At 44.9% G+C, this 20,426-nt stretch overlaps 1 protein-coding gene across 2 annotated transcripts in view; it reads left to right on the forward strand.

Moving 5' to 3' along the window:
* The window catches only part of HYCC1 (hyccin PI4KA lipid kinase complex subunit 1), a 421,923-nt gene that overhangs the window by 361,048 nt on the left and 40,449 nt on the right, over nt 1-20,426 (forward strand). For both annotated transcript variants that reach the window (XM_086941769.1, XM_086941768.1), the window contains exons 8-10: nt 6,313-6,429; nt 10,425-10,512; nt 19,680-19,839. In XM_086941769.1, the coding sequence (XP_086797895.1) occupies nt 6,313-6,429; nt 10,425-10,512; nt 19,680-19,839 (365 nt within the window). The remainder of the gene's footprint in view (nt 1-6,312; nt 6,430-10,424; nt 10,513-19,679; nt 19,840-20,426) is intronic.

A 20,426-nucleotide genomic window follows, 5' to 3' on the forward strand; every position in this document is an offset into this window, starting at 1 on the left:
TGATTGGCTGGAGCTGGCTGGTGAACCTGGCTCCAGGAGTCTGGATGGGTCTGCCCGGTGGTGAGTGTGGAGATTAGCCAGACCCTCCAGGCTTTCGCGATTTCGCGATTTGCCGCGAAATCGGCACTTTTGTAAAAATGCTGCGATTTTTACAAAAGTGCCCGCGAAATCGGCACTTTTGTACAAATTGCGGCATTTTTACAAAAGCCGCTATATCCTGGGAGGTCTGATTAGGGTTGGCTTTGGCAAGCGAGCAATGTACTGTTTTGCTAGTATGTGCAATGGAAACGAAAATATTTTAAATACAAAAGTAACAGTGAGGTGGAAAGCATAAACTTTCAAAGAGAAAATAGTAAAAAATGAGCATTCACGGAGTTATGGGCGTCATTTAGGCGCCGCCAGGGGTAACTTTTGCAAACCTTAGTTTGCCCCTTGCTACCCCTGGCACTACCCTTGCGATCCCTTTCCTAGGAGATCGCCAAAGTAGTGTCAGGAATGCTGAACTGGGCCTTCCAGAACTTTTTTTTTTTAACTCGTGGCCAATATTAACATGACAAACATTCAGCGGTGAAACCACACTGCACCGAAACTAAATGCTACCATTTGTGGCACATGGTATATGAGATGAGCTGCTTTTGCAGCGTGCATCTAAAGTAAAAACCTAGCACAGTGGTAAACTGAAGTTAAAAAAAAACTATGCAACATCATTTATTGTTGCTGATTGAGTAGGCCCGGCAAAAGGCGCCTCCATGCCCTAAACAGTCAGGGGAGAGGGGAAAAACAGCAGAGAGTAGAGAGAGAAGAAGTGTTGACAGGAATGAGGGAGCAACAGATGGACCAGAAGAGAGGAAGAAGACACAACAGATAGGTGAGATTCGGAAGCATGTGTGTGAGAGAGAGAAAGAAAAATTAAGCAACACCAGAGAGAGATGGAAAGATAAAGAGATATGGGTTGAGAGATAGAGACAGACAGGCGTGAGAGAGACAAGAGAGAAATGTAAGACAGACAGACGAAAAAGAGACAGCTGACAGAGGGAAAGACAGAGTTGAGACAGGCAGATGAGAACGTTAAAATCGAGACGAAGCAATATATGTTGGAACAGTAGTTACAGGTGTGAGAGAAAGAGAGACAAGAAATAAGTTGTAATACAAGAGCCAAAAAGATACTCCTGACAGAGTGGGAAAGACAGAGATGTGACAGGCATATACATGAGAAAGGAGCAATAGAGGCATAGAGAGGAGACAGGCGTGAGAAAAGGGCTAAAAAAGAGACAGGCCAGAAAAACACTTCAGAGACGTGACAGGGTAGAAAAGAAACATCTAAGAGACAGGTAAGAGATAGGTGAGTAGGAGACAGTCGAAAGAGACAGAGACGTAGAGTAGGAGGCAGGTGTTATAAAGGCGATATTTAAAGACTGCTGTGAGAAAGCTCAAAGAGAAAGGTGGTACAGGTGAGAGGGAGGGAATAGAAACAAATCAAATGAGCGGAGAGGGAATGGACAGGTGAGAAATAAATCATAAAGAGAACTGCAATCCATGTTAATGGGTTCAGCCAAACATTCATCTCCTGTACCTCTAAACACTGTAATACATACTCAACCTATACTAAAGTAAATGGAGAATTGCATTTCCAAGGGATAAAATCCTTCTCCTGTGGGCTGCTTCCTCTGTTTCATTCTCCAGGTCACCTATTCAAAGCAGAATACTCTGCTAAAACAGTTTCCATTGATTTAAGGCTGAAAATTAATGATTATGAGTAAAATAAAGTGCCGCAAAAATGCCGCTAAATTTCCATATTTGTGCCGCTAAATTTCCATATTTGTGCCGCTAAATTTGCGAATCCATGCCGCTATATCCTGGGGGGTCTGAATTAGCATGTGTGATGTGAGGGAGTGGTGCACCTGGGTCCTGAATAGGGCTGGGCTTTACCCACACAATGCTGGCTCCGCCCCGTGTGGTGCGTCTAATGTCCCTAGCCCTGCCAGTGAATAGAGTGAGGGGCTGAGCACATCAAGGGTGCTCCCAGACCAGCTGCGATTGGTTATTCCCCCACCCTGCACCTTTAGACAAAGGATTTCTCTGTATAAAAGGAGGCTGTGACCTCTTGTCAAATGTTCTTGTTTCTGACTGGAATCAACCAGGGGCGTGCTGCTGCTTGGGCCCAGGGGAAGGCTTGCCTCCCTGGGCCCTGCCCAGCCCCTGGATTGCTGATGGACTTCTTTTGGACCTGGGGGGACTGGAGGACTTTTTCTTTGGTAGGAGCTGCCTGCTCCCCTTTCCCTACCCCAGGATTCCTTCTTTACCCAAGAGAACATGGTTGCTGGAGCCCTGGTTGCTTAAGGGGTCATCCCAGAGGGCCCTGGTGCTGTCTGAGGGCGCTTCATTTCTCATTACTGGGCAGAGCGCTATCGTTTTCCCAAGGAGGGAAGCGCTCCTGCCCTTTTTTTGCCCCCGAGCGCGCAGGTGCCACCCTGCGTCTTTGTTCGCATTTATTTATTTAATTACGGGTGCCCACCCCGTTTATATGGTCCTTAGCGAGTGCCCACCTCGCTTGTGCATTTTAAATGCTTACCGAGGGTGCCCACCCCTCGGTATTACCCCCTGTGATTCACCGCCGCGGCCCATGTTGAAACCGGAAGTCAGGCAGCATTGTGCCTGGCAGTAGGTGGGACTTCCGGGTTGCCGAAGGAAGTCCCGCCCGCCGTCCCCGAGAAAGAAACGAAGCCGGCCGACTGATGTCCTCCCTGCAGCCCGGGGCTCCCATGTGCTGGAGGGAGCCCCGGAAGTGAAGTCCCGCCCCTCCCCCACACCCCTGGTGTCGGGCTGAGAGAGAAAAGAAGCCGAGCCGGACCCAGCAGGCACCTTTCCTGGAGTCCCGGTCCCGAGATGGGGGACCCAGTGAAGAAGGGCGCCAGCAAGCAGCAGTGGACAGCAGGTGGGGGCGCAAGGCACATTGCCGGTGCCTGCCCCCACCGCAAGCGCCAGGAGTTGACCTATGGCCGCCCGGAGGAGCCCCCGGCCAGAGAACAGCCCGGTAAGTGTGGAGTGGCTGCGGGGAGAAGCTCTGGGTAGGCATCGTGGTGCTTTCGATGCACAGTGGCTCAGTTACATGTCGGGCGGCCCCGGATAGCAGTGGGCCGCCCCAACGTTTTAGCAGGCCTATTTCCTTCTCCCACCACGGGCCCCCATTTTTTATCGAGCCTACGGGCTCCGACGAGGCACAGTGTAGCTGGTGCCTTTAGAGCGGCCCACGATGGCAGCGGGCCGCTCCAACATTTGAGGACACATTGTTTTAGAGCCTAGAGGGCTATCACGTCTTGGCGCAGTTTTGTTCTGAGGGCTAGCGAAAGCCCCTGCCGCAGTTTTGTTCTAGCTGCCCAGCATATAGTGGGCAGCTGCACCGTTTAGGTGTTGCTTTTCTAGGGATATGTACTGTGAACTTAGGAGTGAGACGCACTGCTTCATCCCTACCCTGGCCTTCCCCAGTTGCCCAGCACTTAGTGCCAGCTGCAGCGTTTAGGCCCTGTCTTGTCCCTCAGCTGCCCTGCAAGTAGGGGGCAGCTGCTACATTTAGGTTTTGGCGCAGTGGCGCAACCTGGATTTTGATGTAAGTTCTGTGCTATTGTGGATTCTGCGAATTGTTATTTGCTGCACCTCTAAATGTGTGTTAGATGCGTCATGTGCCTTGTTCCTTACACTTCTGAATGTGTTGTTTATGCATCATGTGTTCTCCTGTGCTGCACCTCTGAATGTGTTTTAAATGTGTCATGTGCCTTGTTCATTACACCTCCTGAATGTGTTGTTTATGCATCATGTGTTCTCCTGTGCTGCACCTCTGAATGTGTTTTAGATGCGTCATGTGCCTTGTTCCTTACACCTATGAATGTGTTGTTTATGCATCATGTGTTCTCCTGTGCTGCACCTCTGAATGTGTTTTGATGCGTCATGTGCCTTGTTCCTTACACCGCTGAATGTATGTTTATACATCATGTGTCTTTCCTCCACCTCTGAATCTTCTATACATCATGTGTGAAGCTTCTGATTGTTATACGTTCTAAGTGCTAGTTCTACTAAGTGCATATTCCTGACAGTGGTGCCTGTGGCCCTGTCCTGTACATATTCCCCTGTAAATTCTGCCCGTGCCTGTTGGCACATTGTAAAGTATGTGTGTTTCTATCTAATGTGTTTTGCAATACAAAGGCTATATTTACATATACCTTGTGTGGAGTTCCTTTTGTGGGGGGCTTTAGATGTTGTTGCTGGTGGGTGCGTGCGCAAATGCTTTACACATCGCCTCTGAGATAAGCCTGACTGCTCGTGCCAAGCTACCAAGAGGGTGAGCAGGGGATGTCTTGGCGGGTGACTTCCTTACCCTAACTTAGGAATGGTGGTTTCGGCCTGGCTTTGGCGCAAGCCTTAGCCGACAAGAAATCCCATTTCTAACAGTAACATATACGTATTACATAAAAAACACAGCTAATGTTTACGTATGGTTGCAGAATTAAACCTAACAAAACAATGTAATTGGCCAGTTATGGTTCGGTACACTACCATAACTCGTGCCCCTGATATGAAAACCATAATACGCCCACCAAAGGCCCTGCTTTCAACCTCAAGCTTGATGTGACACAGGACACATCTGATGACATCACTGGTAACATTATATTTCACCTCAGCATTACAATTATGGATGATGTTGCTAAGGATTTGCCACTTCTTTGTTTGAGTAAATGTCGTTATTTATTACTAGATGTGTACACGTCTATAATTTACTCTTACTAATGTTGTGTTGTTGTAAGTGGTGTGTTTGGTGTTTAAGTTCTGGTCTTTATGTCAGGGGCAAGAGATATTGATGGTTTTAGTAACTGTTGAAATTTCAGGCATTTCTAGTTGTTATTTCGTAAAGAAAACAGCACTTAAAAGGGTAATTTTATATAATGTCAGAGGTTTTTAAAAATGTGTTTTGAGCAGAGGAAACCATCTGCTACATCTTTGCTCTGATCACGAACAGTGCATTTTATGCGTCTTACAAGCAGAAGCAACCTCAAAGTACCATTAATAAAGTGTTTTTAGTGACTATACATCGTGCGTCTCCAGTTAAGGTAGTTCGTCCTTGGGAAAAGGATTTATTACACTTTTAGTAATCGTGGTGGTGCTATACGAATGTGCACCAAACTTGTCAGCACTTCGGTTAAAGTGCAGTGTTTTCCTGGTGGGTGCTCACAAAGTCATTGGGTGTGATCCTGAAGAATCATTTCTAATTTTAGTCCCCGTAGAGTTTTTCCTCTGGTGCAGACAAAGAAAAACTGCTCAACAAATCTATGTGACTCGTGGCATGAAATCGAACTTTTATAAAAATAGAACTTTTGTTATTTGCAGTAATTCATTCTATAGGCTTTGAGATGTTCCAAAAAGGCGATGATGGGACTTGTCTTTTGATAGGTGTGGAAAACGTTTGCAGTTAAAAAAGCAGACACATTTATGAACTCTTCAATCTGTTTGAAGCTGAGCACTTTCTCCCGCCCACCATATTGTGCTGTTGCATGATATCTTCACTCTTTTGACATTGTTATAGAAAGTATGTTTTGGGGTTTTTGAGGGGGAGAGTAGGGTTAGTCAACTCTGTTCCCCGTACTCCGTTGAAGTGATCAACAAAATAGTGAATAGGTGCGACTTGGCGTGTAGAGGAAATGACTTTACCCAGCCGATGGAGATCTCTAGAAAGAATACAAATAGCATGGAGTTTTTTCTTTAGAAAAAAATTAGTTTGAGAGGGCAGGTTTTAGTTTTAAGTGATCAAAATATATTTCTGCTATGGCTACCTGCAAAACCGTCATGTGCCAGTACCAACTGGTTGGAATTCGTGACAGGGTCTGACCCTTTGCAAAGTGTTTACTGATCCCACTGGAGAGGTCGGTGCAGGCCTATAGGGCAGAGAGCTCAAAATCATTCCTTTGAACTGTCTACGGCTTGATGAAGCATAAGTTTTATAATAATATTTTGTTTTAAGATGTATGACTTTCAATTTTGTTGAACACATTTTGATAGGCTTTATCTAACACAATCTGTTCCCCTAACTGTAAGACATGCTATTTTTATTTTCAAAATGTTCATTCTAGCACACGCTAGATAAGGAGTGAGCCGAGGAGAGCGCTGAGCCTGGCTGGTGCAGGGCAAGCGTTCTTAAGCATAGCAGTATATTAATACGTTAATGTGCAGGACATTACTGGTTGCATGCTAGAAGGCTTAATATGCTAAAGAGCATCTTCATATCTTCTATTATTTAATATGTTTGACTTCTTTTTATTTTAGGATTTGTGTTTGCGGATATCCTCGCCAGCATGTAAGAAAGTACAAGGGTGGAAAGAGCAGAATATCCGTGTCCCCTGATTTCATGGTGCAAATGCTAACTGGAATATATTATGCCTTGTAAGTACAGCTGTTGCAGTTTCCTATTAGTACGAATGAATGATTATGAGCCTGAGTAAAAAAAAACATGTTGTGCTCCTTTGTGAAACTTAAAAGTGCGACATGTTAACTTGACGTCATGCTGGTGCGACATGTGTTCCCTGGCCTTAGGTATTACAGAAGGTGTTGTGCAAGCATCCGCGCTCCATTATGTAATACGAAGTACCTCCAGGTGCAAAGGTCCGTTGTGCCCCATAGCACTTCTGGTCATTTACTACAGGTAATAAAACTGCGTGCTTACATTTTAGGTTCTCCTGTAAATCCTATTGAGGACCTATCTTTATTCCAAATACAGGAGTAATGCTACTGGAGGAAATGTCCCTCTGTAAAAGCCTAAGCTTTGTGACTTGGGCAGTCGGTGATTTATAATGCTGCACAGCTTTGAGACCAGGCATGAATTAACTGCCTAGCAGCAACAAGGCTAAGTTTTCAGATTTCGTTGATGTAGGAGGTCCCTACTCACTGATGCTCACCAACTGAAGATTGATAGACTGTCTGTGATAGCAAGGATCAGTAGAACTACGTTGGTATGATTTTTATCCTTCCTACATTACTGTACGCATCAAGTGAAATTGGGCCAATTCCTATTGGAATCTGCTGGCATCACTTGTGGTGTTCCCCAAGGATCTTGTTGCTTGCTGTATTCAGTGCTTACTTTTTCAATGCCGCCTGAAAAGTGGCACACAGCGGCAGACCAAATATGCACTGTGAATGTACAACGTTCAGTTAGGGCACACCTATTACCACACTAATTCTAGTGTTTATGACCAAAATTGATTTTTTTTTCTTTTCATATTTAATTTCTTGTGTGCACTGCACTTCCTACACTAGCGTTGAGTATTTCATATAAACCAGCCTGCCCACCGCCTCGTTACGCTGTTTTTGACTCTCTCCAGCCCCAAGGCTCCTATTCATTTTGCGCTGTACTCTGCCCTGTAGAAGTTTCACTTTTCCCGTTACAAACAGGCACTGTGTTGCTGAGTCAAAAGGAAGAACTGTTCAACTCAATTTTTGATGGTTAATTTTTTCCAAGCAGTTGTTTGCTGATAGCCGAAACTGGTCTTAAAATATAGTCAGGCTTGATCAATGTTACTGGCCCAATGCGCATTTAAAAGCACTTGTTTGACTCATTTTGAGAAAGATTCCTTGTGGATATCCCTTCTGCAAGTGGCATTTAAACACCTCTCATTATTCCGTCCATGAAATTGGCTACATATTGCTTGTTAGAAAGTCTCTTTACAGTATCACTCGCTGTTGTCACAAGCTAACAAAGAAGTTGCAAAAACTACATACCCTTCCGCTTAAGTAACCTTCCATGTTCTTTGCTGCCTGCCTATGGATATTGACTTGGAAAACACACTTGTAATTTTTTGAGGTTAAAACCCATTTTACAATTGAATTATTTCCACCCCTATGTTTCCATCTATTTTTTTATTTCCTTCTTTACCCACCATACACCAGACCTTCTACCGAAGCTACAGAAAAGCAGCATCTAAAGTCTTGTTTTTAGGGATGGATTCTGGAGGTAGGGTTAGGGGAATAGCACATAAATGCATACAAATGGTTATGAACTCTTAAAGGCCAATTATGATTTCGGTCGGAAAACCTCCGACCGCTATTCAGAAGCTTTCCGTTCGTAGTCAGAGCCTTTCCAACTGACATGTTCAGTTTGCTGTCCGCCTGCCGAATTACAATGTCGGCGAACAGAGTATAAACCGAGCAGTCATTCTGATGCAGTACCGATTGGCTCTCGGAGTCTTCCGGCCGGTCAGACCCACACCGTAATCAGCTTTGGACTGCGTTTTTGTCATCGGGATTACGATGTCGGTTTCAGACAGACTTACTGTGTTGGACTTTCCGACATGGAAAGGCTGTCAGAAAGCACCTTTGGGCACCCTGAGTGGGGCCCGCTTGCCTCCGCGGACTACGGTTGGTGCCCAAGGGGGTACCTAGGGTGCCCCCCTGTAAATCCCTACATTGTGTAGCAGGCATCGTGGGGTACCCAGGACTCTCTTGAGCTAGTGTGCACACCTTTTTACCTGGATTTACAGATTAAAAAAGTACGTGGATTATTTTAAAATAAATCTATATTTTCATACACAAGAACAAAAACTCTGAAGGAACGTTTGAAAGCCCTAAGAAAAAAACAAAAGAGGAAACGGGAGGCATGTGACGGTTATAATTGTATACATTGCAATAATGTAATAATATGCAATAGTATCCTGCATCCCAGATCATGAGAGGTCATCAAAATATGTAATTCTTGTACCTTCAACACACACAACATTATTTACAGTATAAAATTTCCATACGGATTGTTGTACATAGGCAAAACCGAGCGCAAAGTAAATATTCGGATCACAGAGCATAAGAGCATGATACGAAATCAGAATGTAAATTCCAATTTAGTGATTCACTGGTTAGACTCCAAACACACTATCTCACAACTGAGGTTTCAAATCATTGAAGCAACTGAGACACACACAGGTTACAATAATTCCCAGTTATTATTACAACATGAAATATATTGGATAAAACATTTAGACACAATAGCGCCCAATGGACTCAGTGACCAGATAGCCATGAGTTGTTTTCTGTAAATTATAGGCTGCACAGGAAGACACATAACCATTGAGTATACGTTGAAAAAGATGTCATCCACGTCACATGCCTCTACACACCGTAAATCTATGTTTCATTCTTTTGGGGAACTTTTTATGGATCTCTATTCTTTTTGAAACATGTCATTGAGGTTTTGGACAAGACTGGTGAAGTGTCCCTATATATGTTGAGGAGTGGTATTTGCATTGGATTTCAACATCACTGTTGCATTAAATATCCGGGTTTATATATTATGGGTCTTTGGCCCTCTGGGTCCCCCCAACAAGTGCCTAGCTTCAGGGTGTTCCCTACCCCCTTATACCAAATTAACAAAAAAAGCTTTTTCCGGACATGTGGACTGAGCCCCAAGTTCTGTAATGGCAGTTGCAACATTGTATTCTGAGTTGCAGCCAGCCAATCAAATCGATTGGTATCTTGAGACCGGTCCCACTGTACCAAAGTTGTTGATGGAAGAAAAGGCCAACGCGAGGACACTTTTTAAAAATATTTGATACTGTGGGATTCCTGCATGACAAACCTTTTTAGCCTCTTTAAGCCCAACCTTAGCAGCTCTATAAAAGCAAGTTTCTCAAACGGCTTAATGGATTGTGAGAAAATCCCAAACTGCACACTTTCTGAGTAGTCACTCAAATAACTTTCTGAGTAAAATTCAAGGTTTTTGCAAATTTGGTGTAGTTCCATTCAGCAGGTTGAGGTGGATGAACTTTATTATTTTGGAAAGATTTGCACAGATTCCAAATTTCCTACCACACAGCTTTTCTCGAGGTCTCCCGATAAAATTGGTACCTCACTTGTGTGGGTAGGCAAGTACCCATGGCAGGGAAGGGCCCAAAACCTATTGTGGAGACATCAAAATTATCTAATACAAAACAACCAGGTTTTGCCAGGGAGTCACCTGCGTTTTTGATCCTGGGTTTGGGTGCCATTACGAAAACCTACCCAGCACAGACATTTTTGAAAACCAGACACCCTGTGGAGTTCACGGAGGGGTGACTTGCATTGATCTCCTAACGTTTTTCTACCCAGAATCCCCGGCAAACTTCAAATTTAGAGAAGGGATACCAACGAAGGGGTTAATAAGTCTGTTTTCACACAATTGTTTCTACCAAAAACAAAAGGTCTCGCTTGTGCCAGAATTATAAAAAACAAAACACTTTTATAGCAATGATCTCAACAATGTGTTGTGGGAAAAGAAACATAAACAAGCTGTCTTTCCATATAAAATGTCAGACATGATTATGTCCATTCATAATGCACTCTGTTATTATTAGCCATGTGTTAGGGGTGTGATGTGTACTGCAGTTTGGTCATTTTTGTTATTTTGGTCTTTCTAGTTATAACGGAGAGTGGGATTCAGCTCGAAAAGCTTTAGATGATGTTATATACAGAGCTCAGCTGGAGTTGTATCCGGAGCCCTTGCTGGTAGGTGCACTATTTTTTGTTTTGCTCTATTACTTGGTATGCTAATTGTTAGAACTGGGGGGCTCTGGTTGGTTGAGGTAGGTTCCTTAGTCCAAATCGGGACTCTTGATTTTAGTCAGGGAAAGGAAGGACACTCTTAGATACCCCCTGCTCACCCCCTGGTAGCTTGGCACGAGCAGCCAGGCCGATCTCCAAGGCAATATTTGCAACCACACTCCCAGTAACACAGTAATAACATCACAAATGGACACCACACGGGGTTTTATAAAAATAGCAGTATCTTTATCAAAAGGAATACAATGAGACCAAATGATAGAAATCCAACATATGCCTATTCATAATCTTTCACTTTGCTGCTTATTAGGCCAGCAATCACTTTGAGGTTCTTGTGGTATTAATGAGCAATTCACACAGATCTAATGCAATCCTAATGTAATACTATGCAGTTGATAATGCAGTTCGTAATGTAGTAATAACACAGTCCTTAATGCACGTACTAATGCAGTTTGTAACACAGGAATAATGCGATTCGTAATGCAAGAATAATGTGAGTCGTAATGTAAGAATAATGCGATTCGTAATGCAAGAATCATGGCAGTTCGTAATGCAAGGAATAATGTGATTCGTAATGCAAGAATCAGGCAGTTTATAATGTAAGAATAATGCAGTACGCCAATCTTCGCGATCAACTCGGGCCCCCACACCAGAGACAGCTGTCATACGCTTAAAGGGGCGGCCCCGGTACTGCTGGGCAGGTAGGGGCCGCTCGGGCACTCAGCGTGTCTAATGAGGTGCAGTGGAAGAGAGCTCGGCGCACTCCTGTACTCCCCCTGCACTCCTCCCCAGGCCACACACGCTTGCGGCTCCCGACCGGAGTCCAAGCCTTACCTGGGGGCGGGGGGGGGAGCGCTGCCTCGCTCTCTCCACTCATCGTACGTCCTGCTGAGCGGCCCAATGACGTTGCAACTCTGTTGTTAGGCGACGATGTAGCCGGATGGGTTACGGCGCTGCCTTCTCCTTCGTTGACGATCTTGGGCAGATTCCTCTCGGTGAGCAACGATCACGATCCCTTTCAACTTGCAGCTTTCTTAGCTTCAAGAAATCCTTTAGCATGTTGCGGCTCAGGCCAGCGGCGGTGATCCTCACTCACAGCCTCAGTTACGATGACGGCTCAGGCCACAAACAGCAATACTGCAGCGTGGACGATGTTTCATGCTGCGAGAAGAATGCGATCATGGGGCACCTCGTAAACAGTACCACGGACCACACAGCAGTTTTCCCGAAATCCTGTAGCACGTTGCGGCTCAGGCTGGTGGCAATGATTCTTACTCACAGCCTCAGTTACGATGACGGCTCGGGCCACAAACAGCAATACAGCAGTGTGAACGATGTTTTAGGCTGTGGGGCAATGCGATCACGGGGCACCTCATAAACAGTACCACGGACCACACAGCAGTCTCAGGCGTGCAAAAGCACCACACACGAAGCGTAGCTGAGACACGGTTGGAAACGTTTATGTTCCTGAGTTTCCACAACCGGGGACCAGCTCTCCTCGCGCCCTTCGAGACACACTACTTCAGGACACAGCAAAGTCATCACAAGCAGGGGGACCAAGGACACAGCAACGTCCCTTGTCCTCTCCTTAGTCAAACCAGCAAGGGCAGTCCTTCTTTTCAGTCTCTTCAGCTGTTCTTCTTTGTGTTCAGGGGGCTCTGACCTCGGTCCAAACCAAACCTAGGTGTTTTCCTGCCAGTGCACACCCTCCTCCTTTGATAGTCAGGATCTGGGACCCAGAGGCTCAGCAGGAGGTGGAGGCATCCTTAAGTGGCAGCAACACAGCCCTCTTCACAATCAGGGGGCTACTCCTCCCCCCGACATCAAATGCAGGCCAGCCTGTTGCTGTCTCACCTTCTCCTCCCTGGGGTCATGACACTTCCGAGACCCGGTCACATTCAAACCCAGATGGTCAATACACGAACAGGCAGAGGCACACAGGATGGTTTAAGACAAGAAACCAGACACTTTTAAAAGTGGGGTTTCTAAACACACAATTCAAAAACCATCTTCACAAAAATATGTTAATAAATTCTGAGATCTGGCACACTTTACCCCACCTCTCTATCTTATGCCTATGGGAAGATATGCTGGAAACATGGGACACAGCATTCCCCATTCTGTCCTATGGGCAAGAAGGTCTTGCAACAGTGAAAAACGAATTTGGCAGTATTGCACTGTTAGGAGATGGTACACACCTCAGTACATGTCCTACCTTTCACTTACACTTCGCCCTGCCCAGGGGGGTCCCTTGGGCATACTCTAGGGGTGTCTGTGCATAGAAATGGAATGTAAGGCCTAGCAAGTGGGAGCACTTGCCAGGACAACAAGGCAATTAAACTGCATGCAGGCACTGCAGTGGCAGGCCTGAGATTTCTTCTTAGGGCTACGTGTGTGGGTGGCACAATTAGTGCTGCAGGCCCACTAGTGGCATTTGCATTACCAGCCCTGGCACACATAGTGAACTTTACTAGGGACTTCACTAGTAACACGAACATACCAAGTATAGACAACCAATTACCATAACACTTTATACAGGGGGCACTTGCAGCAGTGGCAAAGTGTCCAAAGCATCTAAGTCAGCCACATAATTTCAGAAAAAGGTCTAGGAGGAAGGCAAAAAGTTTAAGGAACTTTCGCCAAAAAGGGCCAAGTTCAACACTAATTAACTGACTGCAAGGATGAGTGTGCTTTTTATCTCCTGAGGGTTCCATTTTGAGATGTCCCTCCCCACATTCAAGTCTGTGGTCTGAAAGCTAAATGCAATATCCAAAGTCATTACTGCATCAACCCATAGAGCTGTCCAATGTAACTACAGTCACAGGAGAAAGAGGTATATTGTAGTAGCGGCTCGCAGGGAATGAAAGTGGCTAGGCGGGGAAAGAGTGGGTAGCGGGGTACATAATAAAACAAAAATAACACTTTCCTCTTCCGCAATGATTGTGTTGCGTTGTGATTGGCCTGCGCACCGTGGATATGCGCTCAGATGGGGCCTGGGGACCTGGGCATGTTCCCCACCAGGCTGTGTAATGCAGCCTGGTGGGGAACATGCTATGTGTGCATGACTGTTTGGCCAGTCCCAGCCGACCAGCCATGTGCACTTAGTGTACACAAATCACTTCTCTCCCTGTGCCTCCAGCCCCGCACTGCCCTAACCCAGCCCCCAGCCTGCGAAAAATAAAATGATGATAATCATGTTATCATTTTATTTTCCTGTTGAAAGAGCAGTAGGGCGACACTCCGCAGCCTTAGCAAAGGAGCCGCCTCTGGTAGAATGCCAGCACAGTCAACATTACAACCTGAATTATTGTGTAATGCCTTAAATAAAAGTTGACATTGTCCCCAAGAGTTCAGTTACATTTTATCAACTTCTGAATGTGAATGGTGGAGTCCACCAAGTCCAGCAATGAATCTGGGACTTGCTTAATACATATAGCTCATGGCAGCAGGAACCATTGCCCACCAAACAATGTTAATGCTGTCCACATCATTGTATTTCCCTGATAATGGAGTGCCTTACCTTGAGTTTTTTGCTGATGAAGGGAATGAGATTAACTGTACTTTTGGACTGTGGACACTGAGTGGAGCACTGAGTATGGTTGTTGTCAATATTGGGGTACTGTGCACTTGGAGCACTCTGTAACTCCCTCCAACAACTCCCCAGACATACTCCCACACATACTCATACCCTACCCCCAATAAGCTCATGTTCATCACTGCAGGATCCGCCACACATTGTCCGTACTAGGGCATAGGGTCCCAGACCTGGTGTGGGCCCATGATCCTCATTTCATAAAGAGGGGCTGAGGAGTAACAAACTGCAGCCTTAAAATCAACTGAGAGTCACATTTCCAAGGTGGTGTCCATTGAGGGTATTAAAGCAAGTTAATGCTCAGTAAATATCTACACCCATGTGGAGGAGGTGTGAAGAGACCTCATTGTATGATTCACTTATTGATAGACTAACTGAATAACTGATCCAGGATTTTGATAATTGTTCATTACTGAGATGTTTCTTGATATGTAGATTTTAGATTTATTTCATGGAAATTAATTCGGAGTGGTAGGTCATCAAATCGGCCGCAGCTTGTGATACTGGCACACACCACTGTCCAAATACAGTTCAGTATTGTGGCATCCATTAGGACATCAGCAGGTAGCTCCTAGAGGTATTAGATGTCCTTACATCTTGGGGTTCTCCCTTCTTTGGTTACAGAAAGCCAATCATTATCCCTCTTGCAGCATATAGGATATAATTGTATATCTGTTAATACATTCTAATGTCTTTCATTAACCATTATTTTACCAGTTCTCCCTGCTGAAAGTAATTGTGTGCTATGCAATTGAAAACATGCAAGGTACTAATAGCTCCTTGCCTCAACCTTCAAACCCAGAGGTGAAATGACTTATGTGTACTTATAAATGTCACAGAGCTGAAATTCTTACTTGGATTGTTGTCCTAGCAGATTGAGGCTGTGGCGCCCTATTTGAAAGTTTGTTTGCTCACTTGAAGGCCTCAGTCTTTATCTGATATCTTCTTGCTCAGATAAAGGTCTTGAGTGCAACACTGTTGATTCTTACTATAACTTGACCTTGATTCTAACTTTTTTGCCCCCCAAATGCTGACACAAAGGGCATTTTTTAAAAAACTTTATTTTGATATATTCAGGTACAGTACATTGGTAAAGAGTGCATTGATTCGTACACAGTTCATAATCCACAGAGCATGCATATATCTGTTGACCCACATTATAGAATGTTCCAAATAAAAAACATCAGAAGAACAGCAACTAGTCCTGAAGTATATGCGATAGTTGCGCATAATATAGCCCAGCTTCTCATACCGACAACTCATTGCCCCAAATGGAGACTCTGCTTTAGTGAGCAGGTCCGATGGCCGATGCCTTTCGTAATCCCCCCCAGGTCACACACCCCAGTAGACCAGTGAAATCAACACCTGCTTATGTGGCATGCAGTTTCATTTGCCTAGTAAAAGGGCATCAAGGTTTCCCATACAACCATTAAGACTCACATGTCCAATTCCTACTTACATATATACGCACCAGGGGAAAACCCAAAAAGACCCCCCCATAGAGCTTCAAGTGGTCGTCACATCAGAGGCGTCATCATGCACCTGAGCTAAATAGCCCTGTAGTGGGGCCCATATATCTCTGGGCCGTGAGGCGAGTGGTAGCAGCTCAGAGTATGTATTAAGCTGTTCCTGGCAATATGTAAGCTCGTGAATCCAATCCTTGAACTTGGGTGCTCTGCCTCAGACACAAAGGGCATTTACTTCTTTGATACCGCTGTTCAAGCTAATTAAGGTGACATGTACCCTGTGAAGCTTCAAAGTGACTGCTATTGTGCGGCAGCCTAAGGCAAGCAGATCAGTGCCCAGTCCTACCAAGATAGACCAGTAGACTAGCCACGCTACTTTTGCTGCCCTATCACCCATTAAACACCAGACAAACTGCATTCAACTGCATCTTAATAGGCCTGGCAATTTTCTTCAAAACCAGATATTACAAATGTAATTCGAACACGAGTATTGATAAACTCTTCAAACATTCATATGTTAATGTCTACCCCCTTGTTTTGTTAAAACATCGAATTCCTCTGGCAGTCTAAAACACCTTCTGAAACACCTAATCAGCCTAGAAATCTGGTTAAATACTCTTATTTTAAATATTTATTTGTCTGTAAAGTAGAACTCCAATATTTGTCCTCCTACAAGTGGAGAAATTGAAAGTATTGCTGATATTGGGACTGTGACTCATGGACCCTCTAGTACCAGTTGTTATTCACTTGATATATGTTGGGTCCTACATTACTGAATAGAACAGTCAATAGACGTGTTTTTTTCTGTCATGATTTTCTGTCATTGTGATTTGCTTAGGTTGGTAGAGAGCCCCCTTTTAAAAGTTATTTGCAGAATGCTAATATTGGAGTAGGTAGGCGATCTTCTCATAGAAGAAAGTGATGGATCTGCATTAATTGCTTACCATTGTACATTGCGTCGGAATCTAAGCGGCTCCCCGTAATGTAGATATCTTTGTGTCATTGACTGCCCTCTTCCTATTATACGGGAAAGACATCAGGGTGACATTTTCTCTGCCAGTCTACTGCATGGCAGATTGATGGCTCAGTGGACTAATCCACCAACTGTAGAGATCAGGGTCAGAAGTCAGTAAAGTCCCGGGTAAGGATGTGGTTAGGAACTAAATGGAAAAGGGTGCACCAGATAATTCACTTAGCTGATGACTGCTGCAGTTCACATTGAGAAACTAGATACTTTGGTACAATACAATAGTTCACAAGGAGGTGCGAAGCCTGCAAAATCTAAAATCATCTTCAACAGTGCTATACAATGGGATAACAATCTTGCTCTATTTACATGGGCAACCTGTATGAGCAACTTGGAACAAGGTTGGTACAAGGCTCAAATTGCTCACAATGCCCTATAGACACTTTCAGACATACTTCCTGAACTAATCTTTCTAGCTCTTTTTCTAGACATCTTCAAATATGATTTTGAATTTGGATATGAAACTATTTTAGCCACACCCAGATTACATCTTCATGGCCTAGTCATGCAGTTTCATGACCCGCCAAGATCCAGAATCCTAGAGCCAGGCTTTGTCTACTCTATGCACTGTCCAATAGGTTTACAATTTAATTCTGGTTTGAGCTCTTCAGTACCAGAGTAGTGCCAATGTACTGATAACAAGTTTTACTCCATTTGAGATGCCATACTCCAGGCCCTCACCATTTCCTCCTCCCTCTATCTGCAAGGGTTCAGATACTTGGTTCTTTTTTGCCACTCACCCCTACCACACTGATGGTCATTGGTGCAGGTAATGTTCACAGCCTGTTACTAAGTTCTGACCCTGCCGCTTCCCTCCTCTTTTTTAGGTCTCCCCTGTGGCAGTGCATGTGCTCTCACTTGCAATAGATATTCTATTCAATAGGAGGTTTGGAGCTTCCCCATTTGTTTATCATTTGTTGCCTTCATTGTCACTCTTATTTGCTGTCTCCTAATTGGCCTATGTGAGCCGGCTTCATTTCCTCTTCTTTTGTGTGAAACATGGACCAAGTACTGATTGATTTCTTTATAGGTGCCCTTTCGCAGATCGCGCTCATATTGAGGTATTTGTTTTTCTGCCACCCGCTCCATTTCTTGTTCCTGTCACCCCTCTTACCCCGTCGCTTGTTTCTTTTTCCTGAAGCACTCCATGAGAGTGCATGTTTTAGTCTACTATTTCCCTTGTTATGCTTCTCAACCCCATCCCATATCTTTTTCAAGCCCAGTGTGCTTCTGTGCAAGCTGTGTGCTTCGTCTTACTGTCCAGCCCAAATTTCTGTGCCCCGACCTGTGCCCCTTTTGCTCTGCCTATCGCATACTTCTGTTTTTTTTAAATATATATAGTGCAGACTCTGCCAAAGGGCATTGGAGCACTTTCTGTGACCATTGATTGCATTACACAAGATCAGATTTGTTTATTAGTTATGGAGAGATTAAGTGATGTGCCCAGGATCACAGGATGCTGAGCCAACACCAGGATTTGAACCTGGTTCCCCAGTTCCAAAGTGGGCAGCCCTGGCCATAACACCATGTTCTTCAGTCACTCCTCAGCTTTTACTGCCTAGCCAGATCAATGAAATGTCTCTTTGATGGGCGTGCGAGACTCGCGCTGTTTCCACATCCAATGCTCAAGTGAGTTTATTTGGCAAAGAAGGACAAAATGGCATGCCATTCACCTAAATTAGTTTCATGCATTACATCACTCAGATCTGAACATTATGCTGCTTCATGTGTGTTAGCGAGGCTTCTGCTGCAATAAAAACACATATTCTCAGTGAAAAACGTTCCACTGCTTTTTGACACTAGGTGTGTGTGGCATGTATCTAATCTAACCCATAAACATATTAAATGTGTTTTCCTCCAAGGTCGGGCTCCCATGACCCTTTACCACCTCTAAGACTCCGATGAGAAGTATTTACATGTGCGTATGTGTGTGTGTGTGAGGTGTTTGTCCGGCCATCTTAGGCCGGCCAAGCCCCTCATGCGCAGTGAAGCTCTCTCCAGCCTCCGCTGCGATGCTGGGGCTGGAAAGGGCTGCCACAGGCTCAAAGTCTGCCTGGGAGTGCAAGTTGCAGATGCTCAGCCCAATCCTGAAGCTGCTCTCATAGGAGAGCAGCTTCAAGATTGGCCGCAGAGCAGGCTGGGAGCCTCTGCCCAGAGCCAGAAGCAGGAAAAGCTGATGCGCTGGGAGACAGCGGCAGCAGCGTTGCGGTAAGTTATGTTTTTTTTCCTGTCTGCGCACAGCAAGTGATTGTCAGCCAGTGAAATGATTGACACCACACACGTGCACTATAGAAATCCCAAGATTTTATGAACAGTGACTCCTCCCACACCCCTCGCAAATTTAACCAGTAATAAATACATATTAATGGAAGGATTCCAGCACCCATACCCCGCTCCTAGAGGTCACCCACCCAGGGCTGGACTCGCCGTAGAGAGCACTGGGCGTTTCCGCAGTGGGCCGCCAGGGTGGGGGTTGTTTTTGGACTCCTGGGGGGGTCGTTTTTGTTACCCGGGGAGTTTTTGCAGCATATCGACCCCCTGTAACAAAAGCCATAGCGCGGAGACAGGAGGGGTGCTTTACGCTACCAAACATTGTACCTCCACACTCTCACGCAGTGTTATGAGAATCATTTTTTTACTCCATGGATTCCATTCCTAGCAGCATTGGTTACTCTCGCGGGGATCCAACCTCGCTGCTTACTAGACCTGCCCTTGCATCACCATTCACGTTTCTTTGTGTTTATGAACCAAGACGAAAATGTTCTAAGACATCTTTTACAATGCAGTTCTGGTACTTATTTCGAATTTAGTCAGACATCTTAGATTGTTACCGAGCTCATCAAACATTCAGCTACTACTAAAAACTCTAATGGTAATGGACGATTTGCATTTCCATCCTGCTGCTGGTAGCCGAGCAGGAAAGTGCATAACTGTGTCATTTAATTACATTATAATTGCCTTCTCAATAGTTTGATTTTGTCTTCTTACCAACAAGGTTTACAATTAGAAGACTTATGTTCTTTCTCAGGTTGCTAATGCAATAAAGGCATCTCTGCCTCAAGGTGCCCTGAAGTCAACTAAAGATGGCACAAGATGTATTCAGGTTGAAATCACGCCAACAGCATCGAGAATTTCGAGGAATGCAGTCACTAGTATGTCAATCCGTGGACATCGATGGAAAAGACATGGTAAGAACGCTTTCCTTGATTAATCGTTTGTATAGGTCATTCATTGATAAACATTGCTTTATTTCGTCATTTGATTTTTGTCCTTTTGTTAAATATTTTAGCATAAGTGGATCTATAGGCAACCTGCCATCGTATCCAAGCCTGTTAAGCAAAGTAAAATGTAACATGACATTAAGGACCTAATTAGGATGTCAGCGGAGAGCCTATAATCAACATCCTTGGTTTGCTTTCGGACCGCCGTATCACGATTACAGCGGTTGGAATTCAAACCGGCCGGTTATTCCGACTAGCTTCCGCCACCATAATCCCATGTGGTCAGTGTTTCCGCCATCGGGATTATGATGTCTGGTTCCGACAGGCTTTCACTGTTGGGCTTTCCGATATGGAAAGTCTGTTGGAAAGCGACTTTGGGGGCCCCTAGCAGGGCCCCACCTCAGCCGCCTCCGGTTGGAGGCCAAGGGGGCACCTTCGGTGCCCCCCTGTAAATCCCTGCACCAGGTGGCAGGCACACGGTGCCTGCCATCTTGTGCAGGGATTTACAGTGACTCCCATTTTTGTATGGGAGCTTGTGCTGCAGCTGGTTCCTG

The sequence above is a fragment of the Lissotriton vulgaris genome, chromosome 10 (genome assembly GCF_964263255.1).
Source record: "Lissotriton vulgaris chromosome 10, aLisVul1.2, whole genome shotgun sequence".
NCBI lineage: Eukaryota > Metazoa > Chordata > Amphibia > Caudata > Salamandridae > Lissotriton > Lissotriton vulgaris.